This window comes from Aegilops tauschii, chromosome 2, assembly GCF_002575655.3.
Source record: "Aegilops tauschii subsp. strangulata cultivar AL8/78 chromosome 2, Aet v6.0, whole genome shotgun sequence".
NCBI classification, from domain to species: domain Eukaryota; kingdom Viridiplantae; phylum Streptophyta; class Magnoliopsida; order Poales; family Poaceae; genus Aegilops; species Aegilops tauschii.
In genome coordinates, this window is record NC_053036.3 from 472,692,234 (window position 1) to 472,719,447 (window position 27,214).

At 43.2% G+C, this 27,214-nt stretch overlaps 2 protein-coding genes and 1 long non-coding RNA gene across 4 annotated transcripts; 1 reads left to right on the forward strand and 2 right to left on the reverse strand.

Moving 5' to 3' along the window:
- Positions 1 to 4,984: 4,984 nt before the first annotated feature.
- On the reverse strand, positions 4,985 to 5,809 carry LOC141042060 (uncharacterized). Its single transcript, XR_012203871.1, has 3 exons — positions 5,737 to 5,809; positions 5,317 to 5,651; positions 4,985 to 5,170 (listed from the first exon to the last, which is right to left on the reverse strand). It is a non-coding gene; the product is annotated as an uncharacterized lncRNA (long non-coding RNA).
- Positions 5,810 to 18,751: 12,942 nt separating this feature from the next.
- Positions 18,752 to 24,042, forward strand: LOC109779743 (nuclear transport factor 2). 2 transcript variants are annotated; one of them, XM_020338369.4, is made up of 9 exons: positions 18,752 to 19,060; positions 19,166 to 19,306; positions 20,230 to 20,542; positions 20,921 to 21,213; positions 21,295 to 21,454; positions 22,430 to 22,551; positions 22,632 to 22,697; positions 23,222 to 23,303; positions 23,679 to 24,042. In XM_020338369.4, the coding sequence occupies exons 1-9, from the start codon at positions 19,004 to 19,006 to the stop codon at positions 23,792 to 23,794; spliced, it is 1,350 nt and encodes a 449-aa protein (XP_020193958.1). In that variant the 5' UTR covers positions 18,752 to 19,003; the 3' UTR covers positions 23,795 to 24,042. The 2 variants fall into 2 exon arrangements, with proteins under 2 accessions (XP_020193958.1, XP_040255374.1); XM_040399440.3 differs by having other exon boundaries at positions 18,762 to 19,060; positions 22,433 to 22,551.
- Positions 24,043 to 25,210: 1,168 nt separating this feature from the next.
- On the reverse strand, positions 25,211 to 26,944 carry LOC109779742 (uncharacterized). The gene is made up of 3 exons (XM_020338368.4): positions 26,251 to 26,944; positions 25,708 to 25,880; positions 25,211 to 25,602 (listed from the first exon to the last, which is right to left on the reverse strand). Exons 1-3 carry the CDS (start codon positions 26,749 to 26,751, stop codon positions 25,464 to 25,466), a joined length of 813 nt encoding a protein of 270 aa, XP_020193957.1. The 5' UTR covers positions 26,752 to 26,944; the 3' UTR covers positions 25,211 to 25,463.
- Positions 26,945 to 27,214: the final 270 nt, after the last annotated feature.

The window sequence follows — 27,214 nt, forward strand, 5'->3', positions numbered from 1 at the left end:
GTACAGAAGGTTGCGGCGGTGGAATTAGGTTTTCGTGTATGCTTCTGTTGGTTTGGGGTACGTAGGTATATATAGGAGGAAGAAGTACGTCGGTGGAGCAACATGGGCCCCACGAAGGTGGAGGGCGTGCCCAGGGGGGTAGGCGCGCCTCCCTGCCTCATGCTCTCCTGGTTGATTTCTTGACGTAGACTCCAAGTCCTCTGGATCACGTTTGTTCCGAAAATCACATTCCTGAAGGTTTCATTCCGTTTGATATTCTTTTTCTGCGAAACTCTGAAATAGGCAAAAAACAGCAATTTGGGCTGGGCCTCCGGTTAATAGGTAAGTCCCAAAATTATATAAAAGTGTATAACAAAGCCCATTAATCATCCAAAACAGAATATAATATAGCATGAAGCAATCAAAAATTATAGATACGTTGGAGACGTATCACTCCGTCTCGTGGATCGTGATAATTCTTTCTCTTTGATTTTTTTCTGGAAATATGTGATTTTATAGTATCAGGGGGGTCGTCAGCGGGGCCACCAGGTGGGTACAACCCATGTGGGCGCGCCACGAGAGGGGGGCGCACCCTGGTGGGTTGTGCCCACCCAGGGGCCCCTCTGTGGTGGGTCTTGGCTCCAGAAATTCTTATTATTGATATAAAAAATCCTCGCAAAGTTTCGTTCCATTCCGAGAACTTTTATTTCTGCACAAAAACAACACCATGGTAGTTCTGCTGAAAACAGTGCCAGTCCGGAGTTAGTTTCATCCAAATCATGCAAAAGAGTCCAAAACAAGAGGAAAAGCGTGAGAAAAAGTAGATACGTTGGAGACGTATCAACTCCCCCAAGCTTAAAACTTTGTTTGTCCTCAAGCAATTCAGTTGATAAACTGAAAGTGAGAAAGAAAAACTTTTACTAACTCTTTTGCTCTTGTTTGAATAAATAAGCTTAAAGAGCACCTAGGTTTTCAGCCAACATTATAACTAACCATGTCAACAATAACTCTTAAAGATTATAATGATTCATATCAATGACATAATCAGCTAGCGAGCAATAATAAGATATCTCAAACAGCAACATGTTGTAAAACAACCATGATATAATATGACAATAGTGGTATCTCGCTAGCCGTTTCTGAGACCGCAAAACATAAATGTAGAGCACCTCCAAAGTTCAAGCAGCGACTAAACATTGTAATTCATGGTAGAAAAGATCCAGTCATGATGCACCCAACATTAGCTATACACAATGCATAAATCATGACAGATGTGCTCTACTCAGTTTCTGGCGCTTGTTTTTAGAAGGTGATGACACAACATAAAAGTAAATAGATAGTCCCTTCGCAGAGGGAAGTAGTGATTCGCAGAGGTGCCAGAGCTCAATTTTTAAAACAGAGATAAATGATATTTTGAGACATGCACCCTTCTTATTCACTTCACGACCATCAGTTATCAACATCTTCCATGCTAAGCACGCTAGTGGCAGTTCCCAAGCAGAAAGTAAAGGTTTTGACTCCATTGGGAGTTTTTGTTTGATTATTTCAGAGATGAACTCTTTTTCATGTTTGCAGTTTGGGACTGGGCATCCCTATTACCGCCCATTTCCTCGTGCGATGGCGAGTGAATAAACACTCGACCTGAGGATAACCCGCTTAGCACGGAAGATATCGACCACCTCCTGTCGTTCCATGAACGGTCCAGGCACACAAAAAGGATAATTTTTAGAAGTTTTTAGAGGTGGCATATGCAAATTTACTTAGGACAGCAGGGTAATACCGCATATAGATAGGTATGGTGGACTCATCTGGAATAACTTTGGGTTCAAGGTTTTTGACGTACAAGCAGAATTCCCGCTTAGTACAGGCAAAGGCTAGCAATTAAGATTGCTAAGCGGCCAGCTAGAGAGCAACAACGATCATGACCAAGCATTATGCATAAGTAACATTGGACACTAGCATGAGTAGGATATGAACACCATGAACATAAACATTATAAAGGCTATGTTGGTTTTGATTCAACTACATGCATGAACATGTACCAAGTCAAGTCACTCGAACATTCGGAGCAGGATACCATATCATCATACTACATCACAATCATTTTAACGCTATGTTGATATCCAAGATAAATCATTATCAGCTCCCAGCTACTTATGGCATGAGAAACTATAATCTCTAATTGTCATTGCAAACATGTTTAATCATAATGGGTTGAAGCTTGGATACTAGGTTAAACATATTTACACAAACAGAACAAGTCGAGTTCATACTGGTTTCTCTTTGCCACGGCCAGTTCATCAAATGTCGTCATTATTGCCTTTCACTTGCACGACCGAACGATATGAAAATAATAATAGTGCAAGAGTGCCATGGACTAAGCTGTAATCTGCAAAACATTTTATTCAACAGGACAAGACAAGGTAAAATATGCTCTTTATTAGTTCAACGGTTATTCATATGAGAGCCACTCAACATTTTCATCGTGGTCTTCTACTCGGCACAACTCAAATAAAAAAGAAAAAAAATTCAGAGAAACACACTGAAATGTTTTTGGAGTTTTTGATTTTCTTCAACAAGCAACTAGAAAGCAAAAACGAGAAAAACTATTTACACAGGAAAGCTCCCAACAAACAAAAGAAGAACAAGGAAATCTTTTTCGATTTTCTTTTTAATACTACTACTAAGCATGCATAGAAAGTAAATTACTACAACTATTTTTTTTGTTTTTTCTAAAGTTATTCAAACACACAAGAAGAAAGCAATAAAATAAATCTAAGCATGGATGATACAATGAAAAAGTGTGAGAACCGAAAACTAGAGTAATATGTGAACATGAATATAATGTCGGTGAGAACACGTACTCTCCCAAGCTTAGGCTTTTGGCCTAACTTGGTAATCGATCAGTAGCCTGGAGGGTAGTAGTCAGCGTGGTAGCTCACGGAGGCTCACGGTGCGGATGCCTCGGCACGCCGTGCCGCCAGCACTGCTGCGTTGTGAGCTCGGGCCTCGCTCTCAAGAACAAAATATCTTTCCTTACTGTTATAGTAAAAAAGAGCAGGAGCAGGCAAATATGTGTCCACAACATGTGATTGGTTAAACAACAAATTATAAGTGAAGTTATCAGCCCTTCCCTTGAGAATCTTATGCTCTTTTAAGGCATCAAAATCTAAATACCGAGTGGGTAGGATAGGATCAAAGGGTAAAGGCAAACACGAATTTGATGGAATGGAATGGTTACATTTCGGTGTTTGGTAGGGGCAATTTGATGGAATGGAATGGTTAAATTTTGGTGTTTGGTTTCAGAGATGGAATGGAATGGATTTGTTCATCCCTCCACTTGTGTTGTTGTGATTATCTACAATATATTGAACATTGGTGTCAAACGCGAATACGACACATATATAGTGGCAAAAAAATCATCACTACAACAATTCTTTCAATTCTAAATGATGGTATACACCCAAAACAAGTGTTAGATCCAAGCAGCTAGTATCAGTGTATCACCCAGGCATCGAACCTTTGCAACTTAACATGAAACTCAAGCACAATCTGCACGCGAATAAAAACACCAGCCGTGCAATGTGGTGTGTGATTACAATCTTCTCAGAACAAAAACAAAAAGTGGACGATCTTGTAGTACTAATCAGCTATCAGCAACACTTTGCCTCAAAATTTCATCACGTTTCTGTCATCTGCATTCTGCGCACAAAATATCAAATTCAGCGGGAGCACGGAAGGCAACAGTAGTAGCAGCACGGCACAAAGCAACAGTAGCAGCAGCAAGTGCAGGCCACGAGCAGCAAGGGCCGGCCAAGAGCACGACACATGCAAGAGAAAGCAGCAGCGCCATGGCGCGGGGTCCGACGACGCACGAGCACTCGGGTCCTTGCTGCTCTTGGTGGGGGCGGAGCGAGAGAGAGTCGACCGGCTACCAGAGATGGCCGCCGCCGTCGCTGGACCTAGACAGATCCGACAAGAAGAGGAGAGGACGCCGGCGCCTGTTGCTGCCTGCCGACGGTGAGGATAGGAGCACGACTTGGAGTCGATCCGCCGCCGCCTTTTTGCTGCTTGCCGCTGCTCGCCTCCTTCTGGCGCTGCCTCCGGTGCCTGCCGGATGTGAGGGAGAGATGAGAGACGGAGCGGAGCGAGGCGCGTGAGCGAGCTGTTCCGTGCGGTCCGCTCAATTTGGAGGAATCACTCGGTTCGGCATAAAGGGGGCATATGCCGTTCCGAGGAACCGGTGGGTTCCTCTTCCTTGGACAAACCAAACACTAGAACGGGCTCCCGGGACGGAATCGACCCATTACATTCTACCTGGTGACCTCAACCAAACACACTCATAGTACCTCATATTCGAATAGAGGTGAAAGCTTGCACAGAAGAAATTACAGGACCAACGATATTCAGAACTCAAACTGAATAAGCTAGGGAAATTTGAACCCAATTAAGCGGTAAGGGCAATAGGATGGAGAGCGTAGATTTATAGCTACACTGCTACAGCATCATCAAACAATTAAATTCCACGCCAAATGTAAATTGCACTATGGTAGGTCATCCTTATACCTGTTTGGCAAGTTCTCTGGTGGGTGTCAAAATAAGTGCTCTGAGTGGGCCTCCTGTAGAACTTCCCTCCACCGATTTTTCATCTTCTACATGTAATCTTGTGGTCTTCTCTCATTCTTCAAGAAGGCGCTGCAAAATAGGGAGACCAAAAGCAAGTGTCTTGCCAGAACCTGTCTCAGCTGCTCCAATAACATCCTGTTGCAGTGTAAAAAATTATACAAGAGCATGGTTAAAAGACCTAAGGCTTCATCTGGAGTATTAACTAGGAGGGACGAAAAATAGCACTATCAGTTTAATAAAATAGTATATCCATTAGGCAACTTATGAAAGCAACAAGCATAAGAACAATACTATATTTTCAGTAAAGAATAGTGTCACCATTTTCATGTAGAAAAAGCCAATGGCCAGTGGCCTATGAGTTAACATTGACAAACCTTGCCCTGATGAGCCCCTGCAGGAATGCAAGCCTTCTGTATAGGTGTTGGTTCATTGAACCCAAGCCTGTGCATTGCCTTGATAAGAAGGGGATGCAATCTTAGCTCTAGCCATGTATAAAGTTCATCCTCACCCAATTTCACCTCATCTTTGTTGTCTTGTTGCATATTTTCAATGTCATCTTGCATATCTGGAAGCACACAACAGTATTATTAACTATAAATTTGGCAAATCACAACTAATAGAAGCACATAGTAAAGAATGCAAAAACTACAGTCTAAGAGCTACAAAAGCAAATGGTCCGAAGACACAAGCTGAAAATGAGAAACTAAGCACCTTCCACATTGTCATCAGCAACATCCTTCTTGCTCTCTGAATCATTATCCTTCACCCTCCTCTTCTTCTTGTTCCTCTTCTTCCTCTTCCCTTTCTTCTCACCCTTCTCACCCTCCTCCTCGCTCTCAGCTACCGAATCGCCTGCACAATCGCCATCACCATCACCATCGCCACCTACATCGCCATCCAAGCCTTGGCATCCCCTCGCTTGTGTTTCTTTTTCTTCTTCTTCTTCTAGTCATTCCATGCTTTCTTCTCACTTGCCCCCACGTCCTCCATGACGCTCCCGAAGATCCCAAAGTCGGCCCCGTCGATCTCCTCCAGCTCCAGGAACCCTGCGCCGAATCCCCAGGCACGTCAGTAACCACAGAGACAAACCGAACCAACGTGGAGCCCAGTACTGGAAAGTCAGCTCGTTACCTCCTTCCTTGCCGCCGGCGAGGACGAGGAAGGGGTCCTCGACCATGGTGGCGCCAGAGGAGGAGGGGGCGGCTTTCTTCGGTTTCTTCCTCCGGCCTTTCTTATTTTTCTTAGGCCTTTGGATAGACTCCTGCGGCGGTGTGGGTGGGTCTGACGTAGGTTGCTCCGGTGCGTCGGCCATCGGAACGAGGGCGGCGGGAGGAGGAGGCGACGGCGCTGGCGGCGACGGGAGAAGGGGAGGAAGAGGTGAGGGTTTTGGTTTGGACTTCTTTTTTGGAGGTTGGGTTTTGGTTTGGACTAATCTTGTCATTGGGCCTTTAGGCAGACTACCGACAGGTTGGGCCAACTTGTCTATTGGGCTTCGGGTACCTATGCAAAATTTACCCTTAACGCACCATTTAGAACCCATCCAAACAAACAAAAAAGGCGTGATATGCGTCCGTCGGGCGTCGGCTGGTCTTTTTAAAAGATCAGCCGGATCGCTGGCCGTCAGATTTGCCGCATCAAGCGGCCGAGCGCGTCCCACCATTGCAACACATGTCTTGTAAGATTTTTTTTGCAATAGATGTTTTGTTGCATTTTTTGTGATTGAGTTTTTGTTGCAATATTTTTTTTGCAACCGAGGTCTTGTTGTAGAAATTTTTTGCAAGAGTAGTTTTCTTGCAAAACGTAGACACGTCGTACACCATTGCAACACTACATATGTTTCAGAAACATAGCTCATGTTGCAGAAGTGCGTTCGACAAAGGATAGTATGCGGGCTCTCACTGGGACACGTGTAACGGAGTGGGGGGGTGGCCGCGGCTGCTGCGATCCGCGGAGTGATGGTAAGAGTTTCCCCCAAAAAACGCGTCATTTAGTTTTCCTTTTTTATAGCGGTATAAATCGACTTTTCTCTACTATTAAAGGCAAGGTCTGCTATTGCGATGGTACGTCCATTTCGTTCATTGTCATTTCGTTCGTACATCTTCCCTCTTCTCGCACGTCTCTCAATCCACTCTTTCCATGTTTCGGCTCCGAAAAAAGGCACACATTCCCCCTCTCCTGCAACTTCCTCTTAATGGACGCGACAACACAGTGAGTGTAAGTGCATCTAGTATCACCCCTAATTGGTTTTGGTGTATTGATGACAAACGTGGTTGAGGGACTAATGTGTTTGTGAGAATTGCAACATAACACATTGATACGTCTCCAACGTATCTATAATTTTTGATTGTTCCATGCTATTATATTATCTGTTTTGGATGTTTATGGGCTTTATTAAACACTTTTATATTATTTTTGGGACTAACCTATTGACCCAGAGCCCAGTGTCAGTTCCTGTTTTTTTCCTTGTTTCAGTGTTTTGAAGAAAAGGAATATCAAACGGAGTCGAAAACGGAATGAAACCTTCTAGAGAAGTTATTTTTGGAAGGAAAGCAACCCGGGAGACTTGGAGTCCACGTCAAGAAAGCAACAAGGAAGGCACGAGGCAGGAGGCGCGCCCTCCACCCTCGTGGGCCCCTCGTAGCTCCCCTGACGTACTTCTTCCGCCTATATATATCCATATACCCTAAAACGATCGGGGAACAGAATAGATCGGGAGTTCCGCCGCCGCAAGCCTCTGTAGCCACCAAAAACCAATCGGGACCCTGTTCCGGCACCCTGCCGGAGGGGGGATCCCTCACCCGTGGCCATCTTCATCATCCCGACGCTCTCCATGACGAGGAGGGAGTAGTTCACCCTCGGGGCTGAGGGTATGTACCAGTAGCTATGTGTTTGATCTCTCTCTCTCTCTCTCTCGTGTTCTTGATTTGGCACGATCTTGACGTATCGCGAGCTTTGCTATTATAGTTGGATCTTATGTTTCTTCTCCCTCTGTACTCTCTTGTAATGGATTGATTTTCCCCTTTGAAGTTATCTTATCGGATTGAGTCTTTAAAGATTTGGGAACACTTGATGTATGTCTTGCCGTGCGTATCTGTGGTGACAATGGGATATCATGTGATTCACTTGATGTATGTTTTGGTGATCAACTTGCGGGTTCCGCCCATGAACCTATGCATAGGGGTTGGCACACGTTTTCGTCGTGATTCTCCGGTAGAAACTTTGGGGCACTCTTTGAGGTTCTCTGTGTTGGTTGAATAGATGAATCTGAGATTGTGTGATGCATGTCGTATAATCATACCCACGGATACTTGAGGTGACATTGGAGTATCTAGGCGACATTAGGGTTTTGGTTGATTTGTATCTTATGGTGTTATTCTAGTACGAACTCTAGGGTTGTTTGTGGCACTTATAGGAATAGCCCAATGGATTGATTGGAAAGAATAACTTTGAGGTGGTTTCGTACCCTACCATAATCTCTTTGTTTGTTCTCCGCTATTAGTGGCTTTGGAGTGACTCTTTGTTGCATGTTGAGGGATAGTTATGTGATCCAATTATGTTATTATTGTTGAGAGAACTTGCACTAGTGAAAGTATGAACCCTAGGCCTTGTTTCCTAGCATTGCAATACCGTTTACGCTCACTTTTATCATTAGTTACCTTGCTGTTTTTATACTTTCAGATTACAAAAACCTATATCTACCATCCATATTGCACTTGTATCACCATCTCTTCGCCGAACTAGTGCACATATACAATTTACCATTGTATTGGGTGTGTTGGGGACACACGACACTCTTTGTTATTTGGTTGCAGGGTTGTTTGAGAGAGACCATCTTCATCCTACGCCTCCCACGGATTGATAAACCTTAGGTCATCCACTTGAGGGAAATTTGCTACTATCCTACAAACCTCTGCACTTGGAGGCCCAACAACGTCTACAAGGAGAAGGTTGCATAGTAGACATCAAGCTCTTTTCTGGCGCCGTTGCCGGGGAGGTGAGTGCTTGAAGGTATATCTTTAGATCTTGCAATCGAATCTTTTTGTTTCTTGTTTTAGCACTAGTTTACTTTATAAAAGAAAAATATATAAAAAAATGGAATTGAGTTTGTCTCATACGCTTCGTCTTTTTAATATCTTTCGTGAGTATGATGGAAAGGAAAATTGTGCCAAAGTGTTAGAAGAAGAATGTATTAAAATGTTTGGCACTAAATATTTGAATGATGAGCATGATTGCAATGTTGTTAGTATGAACTCCTTGAATATCCATAGTACTAATGATGATTGCACTAGTTATGATGAAAATGTCTCCTATAAACATGTCAATTTTTGTGGAGTACATTGGGTTTGCAAGTACACACCAAATAGGAAAGATAGATATTGCAAGAGGCATAAGTATTTAGAAACTAAATTGTTGCAAGAAAGTCTTGATGTTTGTGCTGAAAAATTCAATATTTTTCGCGCCCCTTGTGAACTTTGCAATGAACATGGTCATTTAAATCTCCAATGCAAATTGTTTCATGACCAAATCGTATCCAAAAATTGTGATAATTTGATTACCCTTGAGCATCATAAAGAGCTTAGTCTTCTTTTGGGGTATGAGGAAATGAAACGTATAACTGAGGGTATTCCAAAGTTTAATCTTGATAGATTTCTTGATTTTGATCTAGAGAAGATTTATATGTATTGTGCGGTGAATTGCATTGAAAATCCTTATATTGCCAATTACATAAAGAAAAGAAAACAAATAGAAGATGAAGAGAATGCTAACGAAAGGGAAGAGACTTCCCAATATCCTCCTATTATTTCTTATGATGAATCAGGTAACGAGGAGGAGCTTTCTATTCAACCAATCTCATCAATAAGGAGCTCAAAAAAGAGGCTTGAACCCACACATGATGTGGTGAAGAAGAAGAAAAGAAAAAGGAAGAGAGGTAAAAAGATATCTCTCCCAAATAATGTTGCTCCTATTATTGTTGTGCCTCATGAAAATGAATCAAAAATAATTGTGGAAGATGATGCACTTGATGATGATCTCGTTATGCCTATTGCTTGTTGTGATGATTATGATTGGGAAGATAGTGACACTTCTTATGATCTTGAAAATCTTTTTGGCATTTGCTTGGAAGAATATGATAATAATGTTTGCTATACTATTGGTGCTATCCATACTATTGATGATGAGAGTGATTATGCTTATGATATGAAAAGGCCCAAGCTTGGGGATGCTATGTTTGATGAAGATGATGTTTTTGAGAATATATTTGCTGCAATTAATGTTTGTCCCAAGCTTGGGGAAGCTATGTTTGATGAAGATGATATTTTTTGTCCCCCAAGCTTTGATGAGCAAATTTACTATGATGAAAGCATGCCTCCTATCTATGATGATTATTGTGATGACACGTATGATTTAAAGAATAATGATAACCATGAAACTTGTCATCTTGATCTTAATTCTCAATCATATGATAGTTATTTTGTTGAGTTTGCTCCCACTACTATTCATGAGAATAAATTTGCTTATGTGGAAAGTAATAAAAATTCTATGCTTGTAGATCATGAAAAGAATGCTTTAGGTTCTGGTTATATTGTTGAATTCATTCATGATGCTACTGAAAATTATTATGAGGGAGGAATATATGCTTGTAGGAATTGCAATAATATCAAGTTTCCTCTCTATGTGCTTAAAGTTTTAAAGTTATGCTTGTTTTGCCTTCCTATGCTAGTTGATTATTGTTCCCATAAGTTGTTTGCTCACAAAATCCCTATGCATATGAAGTGGGTTAGACTTAAATGTGCTATTCATATTCTTCATGATGCTCTCTTTATGTTTCAATTCTTATCTTTTATGTGAGCATCATTGAAATCATCATGCCTAGCTAGGGGCATTAAACGTTAGCGCTTGTTGGGAGGCAACCCAATTTTTATTTTAGTTCTTTGCTTTTTGGTTCTGTTTAGTAATAAATAAATCATCTAGCCTCTGGTTAGATGTGGTTTTATGTTTTAATTAGTGTTTGTGCCAAGTAAGACCTATAGGATCTTCTTGGATGATAGTTATTTGATCCTGCTGAAAATTCCAGAAACTTTCTGTTCACGAAAACGATTGTTAAAAATCACCAGAACGTGATAAAATACTGATTCCAATTGCACCAGATAAATAAACAAATTATTAGGTCGCCCTATTTTGGCTGAATTTTTTGAGTTCCAGAAGTTTGCGTTAGTTACAGATTACTACAGACTGTTCTGTTTTTGACAGATTCTGTTTTTCGTGTGTTGTTTGCTTATTTTGATGACTCTATGGCTAGTAAAATAGTTTATAAACCATAGAGAAGTTTGAATACAGTAGGTTTAACACCAATACAAATAAATAATGAGTTCATTACAGTACCTTGAAGTGGTGTTTTGTTTTTCGCTAACGGAGCTCGTGAGATTTTCTGTTAAGTTTTGTGTTGTGAAGTTTTCAAGTTTTGGGTAAAGATTCGATGGACTATGGAATAAGGAGTGGCAAGAGCCTAAGCTTGGGGATGCCCAAGGCACCCCAAGGTAATATCCAAGGACAACCAAGAGCCTAAGCTTGGGGATGCCCCGGATGGCATCCCCTCTTTCGTCTTTGTTCATCGGTAACTTTACTTGGAGCTATATTTTTATTCACCACATGATATGTGTTTTGCTTGGAGCGTCATTTTATTTTCTTTAGCTTTGCTTGCTGTTTGAATAAAATACCAAGATCTGAAATTCTTAAATGTTAGAGAGTCTTCACATAGTTGCATAATTATCCGACTACTCACTGATCTTCACTTATATCTTTCGGAGTAGTTTGTCGTTTGCTCTAGTGCTTCACTTATATCTTTTAGAGCACAATGGTGGTTTTATTTTGAAGAAATAGATGAACTCTCATGCTTCACTTATATTATTTTGAGAGTCTTAAATAGCATGGTAATTTTCTTAATCCTAATATGCTAGGTATTCAAGACTAGTAAAAACTTTCTTATGAGTGCATTGAATACTAAGAGAAGTTTGATGCTTGATGATTGTTTTGAGACATGGAGGTAGTAATATTAAAGTTGTGCTAGTTGAGTAGTTGTGAATTTGAGAAATACTTGTGTTGAGGTTTGCAAGTCCCGTAGCATGCACGTATGGTAAACGTCATGTAACAAATTTGAAACATGAGGTGTTCTTTGATTGTCCTCCTTATGAGTGGCGGTCGGGGACGAGCGATGGTCTTTTCCTACCAATCTATCCCCCTAGGAGCATGCGCGTAGTGCTTGGTTTTTGATGACTTGTAGATTTTTGCAATAAGTATGTGAGTTCTTTATGACTAATGTTGAGTCCATAGATTATACGCACTCTCACCTTTCCACCATTGCTAGCCTCTTCGGTACCGTGCATTGCCCTTTCTCACATTGAGAGTTGGTGCAAACTTCGCCGGTGCATCCAAACCCCGTGATATGATACGCTCTTTCACACATAAACCTCCCTATATCTTCCTCAAAACAGCCACCAAACCTACCTATTATGGCATTTCCATAGCCATTCCGAGATATATTGCCATGCAACTTTCCACCATTCCGTTTATCATGACACGTTCATCATTGTCATATTGCTTTGCATGATCATGTAGTTGACATAGTATTTGTGGCAAAGCCACCGTTCATAATTCTTTCATACATGTCACTCTTGGTTCATTGCATATCCCGGTACACCGCCAGAGGCATTCATATAGAGTCATACTTTGTTCTAGTATCGAGTTGTAATCACTGAGTTGTAAATAAATAGAAGTGTGATGATCATCATTTTCTAGAGCATTATCCCAAGTGAGTAATCAAAAAAAGGAAGAGAAAGGCCATAAAAAAGAGAAGGCCCAAAAAATGAGAGAAAAAGAGAGAAGGGACAATGTTACTATCCTTTTACCACACTTGTGCTTCAAAGTAGCACCATAATCTTCATGATAGAGAGTCTCTTGTTTTGTCACTTTTATATACTAGTGGGAATTTTTCATTATAGAACTTGGCTTGTATATTCCAACAATGGGCCTCCTCAAGTGCCCTACGTCTTCGTTAGCAAGCAAGTTGGATGCACACCCACTTAGTTTCTTTTGTTGAGCTTTCATATATTTATTAGCTCTAGTGCATCCGTTGCATGGCAATCCCTACTCCTTGCATTAACATCAATCAATGGGCATCTCCATAGCTAATTGATTAGCCTCGTTGATGTGAGACTTTCTCCTTTTTTGTCTTCTCCACATAACCCCCATCATCATATTCTATTCCACCCATAGTGCTATATCCATGGCTCACGCTCATGTATTGCGTGAAGGTTGAAAAAGTTTGAGAATACTAAAGTATGAAACAATTGCTTGGCTAGTCATCGGGGTTGTGCATGATGAGAGCATTCTTGTGTGACGAAAATGGAGCATGACTAAACTATATGATTTTGTAGGGATGAACTTTCTTTCGCCATGTTATTTTGAGAGGACATAATTGCTTAGTTAGTATGCTTGAAGTATTATTATTTTTATGTCAATATGAACTTTTATCTTGAATCTTTCGGATCTGAATATTCATACCACAATTAAGAAGAATTACATTGAAATTATGCCAAGTAGCATTCCACATCAAAAATTCTGTTTTTATCATTTACCTACTCGAGGACGAGCAGGAATTAAGCTTGGGGATGCTGATACGTCTCCAACGTATCTATAATTTTTTATTGGTCCATGCTATTATATTATCTATTTTGGATGTTTATGGGCTTTATTAAACACTTCTATATTATTTTTGGGACTAACCTATTGACCCAGAGCCTAGTGCCAGTTCCTGTTTTTTTCCTTGTTTCAGTGTTTCGAAGAAAAGGAATATCAAACGGAGTCGAAACGGAATGAAACCTTCTGGAGAAGTTATTTTTGGAAGGAAAGCAACCCGGGAGACTTGGAGTCCACATCAAGAAAGCAACGAGGAAGGCACGAGGCAGGGGGCGCGCCCACCCCCCTGGGCGCGCCCTCCACCCTCGTGGGCCCCTCGTGGCTCCCCTGACGTACTTCTTCCGCCTATATATATCCATATATCCTAAAACGATCGGGGAACAGAATAGATCGGGAGTTCCGCCGCCGCAAGCCTCCGTAGCCACCAAAAACCAATCGGGACCCTGTTCCGGCACCCTGCCGGAGGGGGGATCCCTCACCCGTGGCCATCTTCATCATCCCGGCGCTCTCCATGACGAGGAGGGAGTAGTTCACCCTCGAGGCTGAGGGTATGTACCAGTAGCTATGTGTTTGATCTCTCTCTCTCTCTCTCTCTCTCTCTCGTGTTCTTGATTTGGCACGATCTTGATGTATCGCGAGCTTTGCCATTATAGTTGGATCTTATGTTTCTTCTCCCCCTCTACTCTCTTGTAATGGATTGAGTTTCCCCTTTGAAGTTATCTTATCGGATTGAGTCTTTAAAGATTTGAGAACACTTGATGTATGTCTTGCCGTGCGTATCTGTGGTGACAATGGGATATCACGTGATTCACTTGATGTATGTTTTGGTGATCAACTTGCGGGTTCCGCCCATGAACCTATGCATAGGGGTTGGCACACGTTTTTGTCGTGATTCTCCGGTAGAAACTTTGGGGCACTCTTTGAGGTTCTATGTGTTGGTTGAATAGATGAATCTGAGATTGTGTGATGCATGTCGTATAATCATACCCATGGATACTCGAGGTGACATTGGAGTATCTAGGCGACATTAGGGTTTTGGTTGATTTGTATCTTAAGGTGTTATTCTAGTACGAACTCTAGGGTTGTTTGTGACACTTATAGGAATAGCCCAATGGATTGATTGGAAAGAATAACTTTGAGGTGGTTTCGTACCCTACCATAATCTCTTCGTTTGTTCTCCGCTATTAGTGGCTTTGGAGTGACTCTTTGTTGCATGTTGAGGGATAGTTATGTGATCCAATTATGTTATTATTGTTGAGAGAACTTGCACTAGTGAAGTATGAACCCTAGGCCTTGTTTCCTAGCATTGCAATACCGTTTACGCTCACTTTTATCATTAGTTACCTTGCTGTTTTTATATTTTCAGATTACAAAAACCTATATCTACCATCCATATTGCACTTGTATCACCATCTCTTCGCCGAACTAGTGCACATATACAATTTACCATTGTATTGGGTGTGTTGGGGACACACGAGACTCTTTGTTATTTGGTTGCCGGGTTGTTTGAGAGAGACCATCTTCATCCTACGCCTCCCACGGATTGATAAACCTTAGGTCATCCACTTGAGGGAAATTTGCTACTGTCCTACAAACCTCTGCACTTGGAGGCCCAACAACGTCTACAAGGAGAAGGTTGCGCAGTAGACATCACACATGTAGAAGTCCTTCATTGATTCAGTTTTCCTACCAGAGATGACCCCTAAAAATGTATGAAGACATTGAAGATAATGGTGGTTCGTGAAGACATTCATGACTAAGATAATGACGTGTGAAGACATTCACTTGAAGACTATGGAGTGCGAAGACATAGTTTCTTTCGTAGTTTCATTTTCTTCTTTCTTAAGTCATAGGAACCACCGTACTATTAAGTGGGGTCCAAGTGAACAAAGTCAGAAGACTGACGTGATGCTCAACCGAAATCCTATGTCTTCGAGCGAAGACCATGAGAGCAAATCTTATCCAGAGTTGGATGAGTCAGCTTTGCTTGTAGCCCAAGCCAAGCTGCCACGTGTGTTTGAAATTCGACCGTTGGACACGTGTCGGTTCCTTAGTGACCCAGGGTCATTTCGGACATATCATGTCGAGTTGCTTCCTAGCTATAAATAGCCCACCCCCTACACCATAAATTGGTGGCTGCTTAGAGTTAGTGCACGGCTTTTGTCGTTTGAGAGCAACCCACCTCCGAAGCCTTTGAGAGAGAGATCCTTGCGAGGACAAAGCCCAAAAACACCCAGCGGCAAAAAGTGTTAGGCATCACTGAAGCTTTTCTGTCTGCGTGACCTGAAGACTTGTTACACTTGAGGACTGTGTATCCTCCAGCCGGTTAGGCGTCACGTTCTGAGGATCCAAGAGTCACTGTGGATCGCCGGTGTACGGAGTCTGTGAAGGTTTGGAAGTCTACCTTGAAGACTTACCAGAGTGATTGCGCGAGGACTGGGTGTCCTTAGCTCAAGGGGGATAAGGTGAAGACGTGGTCTTCTGAGTTCAAGCTCAGCCTCCCTGACCATTCGTATAGTTGTCACAGCAACTGGAACTGATCTATGAAATCCTTGTCTTCATCGAGGTACCGGTTCTATCCTATCTACTTTACATTTCAGTTTGTCTTCGTGAAGTCATTGTTTGTTTGCCTGGTCTGTTTGACTTCACTGTGCAAAGACTATTACCTGTTTGGCTTCATATTGTCTTTCATTCCGATCTGTACTACCTAGCTGCTATTAATCTTTGTGCTTTCATTGCTTACTTGACTATGGCCTGTCTAGAGTAGTTTATCTTCCGCTGCATATCATATAGGTTCCATTTTGATTGTCTGTCTTCAAAGACCTCGTGTTTTGAAGACTTTTATAAAAATTGCCTATTCACCCCCGTCTAGTCGATAACTAGCACTTTCAGTGACTCATGTGTGTGACATGCTAATGAAGGTATTCCTCCCTAGGCCGCCACATAGCATTATCTTGGAGTTAGTTAGCTTAGAGATATCTGGGCATGAAATCTCTACTATTAAAGGGGAGTTTGCGGTTGCGATGATACGTCTGTTTCGTTTGTATATATCTTCTCTCGCATTGTCTCTCACTAGAATAAAATAGGGATGCAATCCACTCTTTCAATGTTTCGGCTGGGAAAAGGGCATACCTTCCCCCTCTCCTGTAGCTTCCTCTTGTTGGACGCAGCAGCACAATGACTCCTTTGTGCAGAACACCAGTTGAAGATATTCTTTAGGCCCTATGCCGACGCATAGCATTCTAATGGAGTTACTTGGCTTAGAGATAGCTGGGCATGGAACATGGTGCAAAAGGGTTGTTCGCTGTGAGGTCGACGTACAAAGTGCAACGATAGGTTGAGGATATGGCCAAGCAGCGTGCCGCAAGGCTTGAGCGGCAACTGACAAGAACAGGAAGTATGGCAATTGGTATTGAAAGCTCAATGTCACGGCAGAGAACAATCATTTCTTATGGCGGCTCACTTATAATAGTCTACCGCTCCGCCAGAATATTACACATTGTGAAATGGAGATCAACATGATCTACCCTATATGCAACCGCCATTTTATTGTGTAGAGCGAAATTGGTTTTATAGTCCATATTATGTACCCAGTATTGAAATTGTACCCAGTACTGACATGCTACCATAATAAATAATAAATATAAAGAGATCAACAATAACAACAGAGATGAAAAAAGGGAAAGCATTTTAGAGAAATTAACAAGCTATTGGATGGTTAGGAAGGTTGTGGTTATACCTGGCCATGGGCAGCCCGGCCCGGACGGTCCGACCCGAAAATCCCGGGCCAAGCTGAGCCCGAGCGTGCCATCGGGCCGGGCTCGGGCCTGAAAATCGAGCCCGTTGGGCGGTTGGGCTGGGCTCGGGCTTGAACAAAATAGAATTTTAGCCGTAGTCGGGCCGGGCCGTGTCAGGCTTTTTCGGGCTCGGGTCCGGCTCGGGCCTGATTTAGTAGGCCCGATGATCGTGCCGGGCTGGGCTTAGGCCTGGGTTTTCAGCACAGGGCTTTTTTTGGCCTGGCCTGGAGCCCGGCCCGGCCCGAGGTATGCCCAAGTATGGTTGTGGTACCTTAGCCCACCAAAGACCCGCACATAACATCATGGTGTCTCGCTAATATGGATTATCTTCAACTATGAGTTACGTCCTCGTCAATAGCGAGGCACATATGGTTATTGGTTACTTCATCAATCTTGAAGCTCTACAACTCCGACCTGGTCTTTAGCAGGTGTGGTGTGAGTATGTGTGTGGTGGTGTGAGTGTATGTCTATGTTCTCATCCATGTTTAAATTAAAAAAATGTTTTAGCCCCCGATCCCACATGTTAAATATTAAACCAAAAGAAAAAAATGATTGTTTTAACAACAAGCATGTTCATGCTTTAAAAAAGACATATATAGTGACCTGAAATAAAATAAAACCAGTGCTCCACAAAGGAATAGAGCATTGATTTTTTTAGATCAAGACACGTCTCATTCTTTGTGAAATTTTGCATGCAGTTATAAAAAGAGATGCTCCCTCAATTCACAAATATTAGATGCTCTAACTTTTTTTCCGAACCAGATGCATATAGACACGTTTTAGTGTGTTTGTTCAATCGTTTCAGCCCGTATATAGTCCATATTGAAATGGCTAAAATATCTTACATCTGTGAACGCAGAGAATACTTTTTTTCTACCTTGTCTAACTTTGTTGTTTCTTTGCTATTCTTTTAAGGGTAACATCACACCGAAAATACAAGGGTGAATATGGTTCCATGCGCACAAATGTGAATAGCAAATTCAAAATAATACTAGAAAAAATCTTTAAAAATGTGAAATTTTGGGGTATCAACCTTGCTCGACCATTGTACTCACACGTGAAGTTTAGTGAAGGAATGACACCCGGGGTAATCCACAGTGAAGAAACGGTATGATCTTACTATTCCTTGAAACAATGTTTTTGAATATAACTTTTACTTTGGCATTGTTGTTCAAAATACCATGAATGTCATTTCTTCATTAAACCTCATAGGTGAGTATATCAATGTATCATGTGTAAAAAAGGCAAAAAAAAAATCTATTTTTCCTAACACTAGTATTGTTTTTCTGAATTTAGTACTCCCTTCAATCCAAAAGAAGTGTCGTGGTTTTTTTGAACTAAGAATTTGATCGGAGGGAGTAGTATTTAGTATTCCAAAAAGGTTTTCGTGGAACGATCTTCCGCGTCAAACACCAGACCCAATGTTCGTGTGCTATAGCACGGTGGGGTCCCCATAGTCTCAGCCCCGCCTGCCGAGCCACTTTTCCCGGGACCCACCCGCAAAGGGCACCGCCGGACCCTGGAGACCGGACCGCAACCACCCGCGTCTCGCGCGACTTGACCAACCGAACCAGAGACGACCGGGACGGCTCCCGGAAAGGAAACGGGATGGCGAAAGGGGGAAGGCAGTAAACAGGCCAGCGAGGCAGCCAGGCGGCGACCAGCGAGCCCATTTTAAAACCTTCCCTTCCCTTCCCCTCCCTCCCCGTTTCGATCCCCCGTCTCCGACCCCCCATTCGCCTCCGTTCCCCGCACCCACAAGCCGACGCGACGCGACGAGCACCAGACCCCCGCAAACCCTAGCCGCCTGCGCCCCGCCCCGCCCGTCCCCTCGCCGCGCGCGCCTCGCGAGAGGGCGCGCCGTCCCCTAGCCGAGGTCCGCCCCGCTAGGGTTTTCGCCGGCCATGGACGAACTGCGGCGGGAGCAGCACCGCATCGCCGGCCACCCCTACGCCTTCGAGGTGAGCGCCGCGCCGGCCCGAAACACGCCGAGTAGAAACCACGCGCGGTGGTTGGGGTTTTTGCCTGACGCGTAGGTTTTTTTGGTTGTGGTTGGTTGCCCGCAGGTGGGGTCCTACTTCCTCGCCGGCTACTACAGCGTCCTGGCCAGCACCCCGGAGCTGGCGCGGCAGTTCTACACCAACGGCAGCACCGTGGTGAGGGTCGACTGCCAGACCATGGAGTCCCAGTTCGGGGAGACGGCCGAGGTATGAACCCAATCTAGCCATGTTCCTGCAATTCTGCTGTATTTACTCCCCTTTGGCGCCGAGGCTCATCGCCATGCTGTGTTGCGCCAAGTACAAGTGGGTCGTGTGTAATGCATGTTAATGTCAGCCCTGTTTGGTGGAATTTTGGTGATTATATGCATCCGACTGAATGTGCCTTATGTCTTAATTTTGGACGCCTTGGTTTATGTTGACATCTTCTGTTGCTTGCTGATCTTTTGGAGCGCTAGGCAGCAGTTGCAAAGTTCCGTAAGACGATCTATTAGGAGAAATGCTAATACCAAATTGATAAGTTTTTATGATTCAGGATCTGGTGCTCCAACTGTTTCCTACTGGTGTTGGTGTTTGTATCAGTTAATGTAGAACCTCTTGTGTTGTCCATTTGGTTTTCACTCTTTTCCCGGTTTTGTTATTCAATTCCTAGAAGTAAACATATTAGTGTTCGAGGGTATACAGAGCAAAATATATGGATTTTGGTTTGATCTTGTATGTTAAGTTGCTTTCCCATTTTGTGCAATTTAAATGCAGAAACATCATTTTATAACATCATTTTTTTACCAGGCGATCTTTGTATTTTATTAGTCATGTTTTTATGATAAATTAGTAATCACAGTTTATAAGGTTTCTTTGGATTACTGGTTATCTTTGTTTTTTATTAGTTATGTTTTATGATAAATTAGTAATCACAGTTCATAAGGTCTCTGGTTAATGCTGATTCTCTGAGGATTATAATTCTTTGGTCTCGTTGTGCTTTCGGATGTTTCATAGTTCAGTTTCTTGAAAATTGGGCATTGAAGTAATGGGATCTATAATTTATATTTCACATCCTCTTGTGTTAATGGTTTCAGCTTGCAAACTGAATGTTTCTGATTTCTCTCACCATTTGTTCTTTCAAAAATATGCAGGAAATCAATGATATATTGATGTCCATGAATGTTCAAAAGGTCGAGATTAAAACGGCTAATTTCTTGGAATCATGGGCTGGATCCATCACTCTGTTGGTTACTGGCCTAGTGCAATTGAAAGGCTACCCTTTACGCAAGAGATTCTCCCAGAGTATCATTCTTGCTCCTCAGGTCAAACCAGATGGATTTTTTGTAGACAGTGACATCTTTCAGCTCATCTGTGATGAGTATGATGATCATTACCAAGTTGCTGATTACGGTTATGCTAACCAATTTCCCCAGATGGCTGCTCATAATACCATGACCGAAACAGGTATTGCTTCCTGACACCTCTATAATTTGAGTTACATGATAACTGTTCTATGATATATTGTCAGTAAATCAACTTCATTTCGGCTCTTCTCTCTCTATCTAAAGTTCATTTCGGTGCTGGTTCTCTTTGACAAATATGTTTATTTTGGTCTGTTTTCCATTTACCTCCTCCTTTCCACTCTAAGTGCTATTATTTTGGTCGTAATTTTGGTGGTAACCCTTTTTACATGGGCAGTACTCCTCTCTACATAATCCTACTTTATTCATTTATTTCCAGTTCATTGATGTATTCTTCTGCATTATTTATTGAGAAAAAGTTTGTTCCAACTGTAGCCATGGTCCAAATGATAAACATTTTTTTTGTTGGTTGATCCCTCAGCATCTGATTATGTGGCTGAAGAACTTGAATTAAAGGGGTTTGCAGCTCCTGCTGATACCGACGAAAGGGCTAATGGTATTATATATGAGAATCATGAAATGCAGCAGCAAGATCCTTTGGAATTTGAGTCTGCAGTCAACGGAGAAACTCATTTTGAAGATCCTGCTCCCTCCCTCCCTAGTTCCACAGATGTTAAACAGGATGCATCTCTTGCTCCTCCCCACCCTCCTTCCCCACCTACACCTGAAGAAGAGCCTGTAGGAGAACCGCCTAAGCAAACATATGCTTCAGTGGTAAGCTAACATATGTTGTAATTTTATTCATTCTCAATCCTTAGTTTTAACTTGATGCCTAATCGGTTGCAAATTTGTCAGCTGCGAGCAAATGCTGGTCAGGTTATCCACTCCACTCTGGTTAACAGGGCTATGACAGGGACCACAGAATCACAGCTGGTTGGACAAACTCAGCCTGTGCCAGTGCAAGAAAAATCGAACTTGGGCACTCGTCGTGATGTCAGTGTTCCTGAGGATGAAGGTTTCTTTCTACTCTAACTTTTTTTACTCTCATGACTCCTTTGTTGGGACCTGCCCTATGTTTTTTCTTTGTTATTACTAAGTACTAACATTTGGCAAAACTTATCTACCCACTAATGATTAGCTGTTCCAAAAGCCGAAGCCAAAAGCCCATAAACAGTTGCCTTTTTGGCTTTTAAGCCTAGGTGCAAAAGCCAAGAATAAGCCCAACCATACACATATTGCATGAAAATTCTGGAACATTGCCAAAACCGGCCCTTAATGCCCATTTTTTATCCAGCAGTTAGGTGAAATCCTAACTGTGGAAGCTCTTGTTTGAATATGTTTACATGCTTTGTCTTCTGTTTGTTTTTAAACTTGTGTCACATTTCGTTTTGTGTGTGTGTTTTGTATTGCAGTAACTTATGTTATTTGTTATTGATATTTGAGAGTGGCTGTATAATCATGAATTATGGGGGTTAATGGTAGCGGTATCTTATTGCTCGTTTGATGATTTCCCCCTCCACAATCATTGTTTACTCATGCAAGCTAGCTGTCCACCTGCTGCTGGTTAACTATGTGTTTAAGAATTGGAAACCGGGTAATGCTGTATTTTTCTTGCTGGAAGAGCTTAATGGAAACTTAAATCTAGCATGTTCTATTAGATTCGTTAATATGCTAATGATTTCTGTATGTGGATCTTTTTCTTCACATGTGGGTTTTCTGACCTGGTAGTTAAGTGAAGTTTTTTTGGGCGTATGTAAAGCGCAGGAAACCGAGCAATATACCTTTGAACTTGCATGACATTATGCATACTTTTGGTCTCTTGTCCAGAGCCATTCGAACCTGTTTTGTTATATAAATTTTATATTCCTTGCAAAAGAAAAACACTAATTTTCATCTGCAATATCTAGGTATTAGTGTCTGTCTGATAATTCCTGTGGACATAATCTTTTTGGTTGTGTATTGACTGATGATTGTTTTTCTTTTCTATCAGAAGAGTTCCTATCAGTATATGTTGGTAATCTTTCTCCAGCTACTTCAGTCTTCGATCTTGAGAAGGTCTTTCAGGCTTTTGGAAGAATTAAACCTGATGGAGTTGCTATACGTAGTCGCAAGGTATCTTGCCTTCTATCTAGCTCTAGGCTTTTCCTCTAATTCCTTTTGTTGGGTTTCCTAATTTGTGTACTAATATGCAGGAGGCTGGAGTTTTCTTTGGATTTGTTGAGTATGAAAACATGAGTGGCATCCAGAATGCGTTGGATGTGAGTTTCTCAGTTTCTCATGCTTCTGCATTATTTATAGCACAACTTGTGCAGGTGACCCTGGATTGAAAAGAAAAAAAGGGGGTTATAAAGAATATGCCTTGAATCACTTCGTACAACTACATTGTGAATTAGTTTCTTGCATCCTGTCCTGAGTTTGGTGGCTGAATGCCCAAGTGCCTAACATTTATGTTTTCACATTCTACTGTAAAAAACATAACAAAAAATATATTTTGCTGAAAGGTCAAAATTACATAGAATAGCCATGGACTTTATTTGTTGCATAAGCAAAGCAACATAGTCAAGATCTTTTATCCTCCACTTCACCAGACAAGCAAACTATTATAGTAGATTAGATTGCATGATTAGATCAAGAATCTTCATTATTTGCATTCTAGTTTGAGCCATTGTTTGATGTCCATAAAATGTGCTAAACAGAGTGGTCTGTGAATGGCTGAATGCCATCTATATGATGTCATATTATACCTGAACACATCTTGTTATGGTGATCTTTTGTACATCAGGCATCTCCAATAGAGTTGAATGGACGTCTAGTACATGTTGAGGAGAGGAGGCCTGGCAGTGGAGTCTTTCGCGGCGGTGGAAGTAAGTATAAATTTAGCAGATATATTTTTCCAACTATCTTTGTGCCAACTGTTGCTGTTCGTAGGGTATGTCTTGTTCTGTACTAAACATATGCTTGACACATAGGATGAGGTTTCTGGAACCTCATTATTTGGGGACAGTACTATGGTCTTTCATGTTATCCAGTGCAATTTAATTTCTCCACTGTCAAGTACCCTAAGAACATGACTACATGATAAAAATTCATCATAATCCTTAAACTGCCAAAACGTCTTACATTTGTTTACAGAGGGAGTACTTTCAAAGAAGCGGGAAAACTACCCCTGTATTGTATTTGATCAAAATCAAGTTTAATAAACAAGTCTTGTTTATTTTTGGAACTTGCTCACTTTGCAGGGCGAGGGCGGGGAAGGGGTCAATATGGTGGGCGCTACGACGGGGATTACGCTGCACGGTCAAAGGGAAATGGTTACCAAAGGAGGGGCGGGCACCAATACGACGGCTACGACTAGTCTCACATTTGCTCTGCTGGGGAATGGTCGCATCCCATTTGGTGCTCTCAATCTGGTGCGGCCTGGCCATATTTTTGTCACAACAAAGCGCGATTACCTGTAGAACTTGCGTTTTGCTTAGCTGCTATTGAGCATGACTCGTTTCTAGATGGGACTCTTTTAGTGTTTTTGCTACATGATCGTGTCGCCTATCTGGTATGAACTAAACATGGGGAAAAAATGGATCAGTGTTAGTTGATCCTTGGCCATTTGAGAACACTGTCAAAAGTATTCCGATTGTCAGTCGTCAGGTGGATTGCAGTGGCGTCTAACATATATCTGGGATGGGACCGTACCTTGCAGGGTCACTTGGATTGCTTTAGCTCAGCTGCACGCGGCGTCGTGCATCATCCGGCAAAGGCTGTGCTGGTGCTGTTCCTGGTCTACCATTAGCACGCCAGACTTCATCAGACCTTTTAATTTGTGGATATTGCTGTAGCTGTAGCTTACAAAATCCTGTAGTTTCTGTGAAGCACGACGCTGTAGGTGAAGGCTGGTTCACACAGGTCATGGCTTCGTACCGCATTGTGCGTTGCTGGTGAGCTCTGGCCTCTGGCGCTGGGTTGCGACGAGTGGTAGACATACGCACCTTCACTTGAGGGAGTATTTGTTAGTCTTGAAGTGCCAACTTTGGTTAATAGCTGGGTGCTCAGCGCGTTTTTGCAGAAAGTTGCGTTTTAGTATCTGCTCGGCGACAGTCAGATCCACCTCCCTGCCTCTCTACTGTTGGATCTTATGTTTCAATTGGTTTCCAAATTCTAAGGCACTGTTGTTGCAGCAAAAACTTTGCTGATGCCCCAAAAACCTTCTCTCTCCTACTGCAAAATTCAATTTTAGAGCATCAACTTTTACATCATCGGTTTGGAGATGCTCGGGTGGTGACGCAACTATTGAAGTTGCAGTCTCCTCCCACGGAAGCATAAAGACCTGTGCCAGCCCATCAAGGCGCCACTCTCCAGCATTAAAACCCAGCATGGGGACTCCACAAGCAGGTAATAACAAGGTAATACATAGAGCCTGCAGGATCCTAGGCCTTGTTTGGTTCATAAGTCCTAAAACTTTTTCTAGTCCCAACTAAAAAGTCCATAGTCCCTAAAAAGTCCTTCCCTGTTTGTTTACAGAGACTAAAAAGTCCTTAGTCCCTCCATGGAGGTTATTAAATGATCATGTTACCCCTAGTATACAGAAAAATAACAACCAAACAACATCATGGGGGCGTCCGGCCAATGGATGGAGGGAGGGGCATTGTTGGAAAAGTCCCCAAAAAGTCCCAAAAAGACTCCTTGAGAGTCTTCTTCATTTAGTCCCATAAAGTAACTTTTAGTCCCTAGTAGTCCCTAAAAGAAACTTTTTCTAGTCGCTACACCAAAAAGTCCCTTGAAACAAACACCCCCTTAGTACTCCTATAATTTAGCCAATAAACATAGTGACAACTTAGCATCTGCAGACGGAATCACCAATGTTTACAGGTCCAGCCTTCCATTCCCTCAACCGTTTACGTTCTTTATTCTGTAGCAAGTGCACGCACCTCGACCGTCCAAACATTTTGCAGGTTACACGGAAACACAATACTACAAGCATGATCATCCTCAGCAAGCACATCGTTAGCCCATCTCGGCCACCCTGGTAGTCAAACGGCCGTGGAAGCCAGCTGCCTCGGCTGCGTAGCACGCCCGGGTGATCCCTGCTCGCCTCCCCCAAGACCACCGTCGTCGTCCTCGTCCTCGTCCTGCTCCCACAGGAAGCTGGCGTACGCCGCGAGGACGTGGCTGCCATGCACGTTGCCACACACCGCCACGGTCAGCCATGCCGGCCCGCTCGAAGGAGCCTAGATTTATTATTAGGACAGTATTTGCGTGGTGGAGGGAGCGTACCTGTCCCGCGGGGCCGCCTGCACCGACTTCTGGAAGTAGGTGAGGGACCTTTCGTGGTCGCGGTGCACCGCCCACACCAGCTTCGCGTACTGCGACATGATCTCGCCGTCGGTTGGGTCGGCGAGCATCGCGCGCGAGTAGTACTCCTCCGCCCTTCTCGAGTCACACTTCACCTGATTCATTCATCAGTTCGTACAGGGCATCAAGTCATGAGCAGTACTGGACTACTGGTTAAATTTTGCACAGTACTTTTGTTTTCTGCAGAAAGAAGAAAGAGTCTAGCCGACATCTTTGAAACCCACTAACATGATTCAAGTGGTTGGGACTTGGGAGAATGGCAGACACATACAGTTCCAAAACTCATTTGCGCTGACTGTAGATTACGGATGCCACCAACGTATTGATCTCTAGTTACTTACAACTAATGAACGCCAAGAACATCAACGAGGAGATAGTAGAACTTTTCAAGAAAGTGATTATAGCTAGGAGTGGCAAACTAACAGTAAATATGAGAAGATAGTAGAGCCGCTAGATCATACGTACCTCGTGCAGGAACTGCGCGTAGTTGCGTAGGAACAGGGCGTTGCCGGGCTGCTCGTCCACCATCTCCTTGTACTGGGCGTCCAGCGCCAGCACCGCCTTCTGGTCCACCCCGCTGGCCATCCTGGCCAGGGCAGCCTCGGAGCCCATGCCGGCGGTGAAGAGGCCGGAGGCGAGGCGGTCGATCCCCATGCCCCTCGCCAGGAACAGCGGCAGCTCCGGCAGCTCAGGCTGCGGCGCCTGCTCCTGCTCCTCCTCCATCTCCTGCTCCTGGTGGGGCTCCAGCTTGGCCTTGCTGAAGGTGTTGTAGACAGAGAAGGAGAGCTCGGTGTGGAGGCCGGTGGTTCTGTTGCTGTCGTTGTCGCCGGAGGAGGAGGGGTTGAGCGAAGGGAGGTGGCCGTCGGAGAAGGCCCGCCGGAGCTGGAGGGAGGAAGGGGGCGTAGGGGAGGAGGAGGAGGTGAGGAAGGAGCGCAGGAATGGCGTGGAGGAGCTCCTCAGCAGCATCCTCTCCTCTCCTCTCGGCGTCTTCTTGTGAGAGTTCCCAAGTCGAGATCTCACCTCTCGTCTCGTGGCTGATCGATTTTATTAATAGCACAGGAACCGCGTTGCTTGTGCTTGTATGGCGGTCGGCGCATGCACGTGAACCATTATCGATCCTACAAGAAACAAAGGACGTGTTTGGTTACAGGGCCGATTCAGCTTTCCCGATGAGGCTGGCTCTATTGAGCCGGTTTGAGGGGATGGAGGCCAAAAAAACCCCATATGCATATAGTTTGGTTGCCTATATGCCCCTAGTTGCATGAGACAACCATTTTTAACCCGGGGTTTGGTTGACTGCATTGCATTAGGCGCATATATTACATGGTGTTTGGTTGCAACGTGCATAAGGTGTTGTCACCACTTTTAACTAGTGATGAGCTTACCACACAGAATCTGAACATGTAGCGCCATCTACTTAAACAAATGA

Coding starts and splice junctions, on each gene's coding strand:
- LOC109779743 (XM_020338369.4), top strand. CDS start 19,004: ATGGACGAACTGCGGCGGGAGCAGCACCGCATCGCCGGCCACCCCTAC. Junction 20,543..20,920: donor TAATACCATGACCGAAACAG/GTATTGCTTCCT, acceptor TTGATCCCTCAG/CATCTGATTATGTGGCTGAA. Junction 22,698..23,221: donor GCATCCAGAATGCGTTGGAT/GTGAGTTTCTCA, acceptor TTTGTACATCAG/GCATCTCCAATAGAGTTGAA.
- LOC109779742 (XM_020338368.4), bottom strand. CDS start 26,751: ATGCTGCTGAGGAGCTCCTCCACGCCATTCCTGCGCTCCTTCCTCACC. Junction 25,881..26,250: donor ACGCGCAGTTCCTGCACGAG/GTACGTATGATC, acceptor TGAATGAATCAG/GTGAAGTGTGACTCGAGAAG. Junction 25,603..25,707: donor CAGGCGGCCCCGCGGGACAG/GTACGCTCCCTC, acceptor CGTGCATGGCAG/CCACGTCCTCGCGGCGTACG.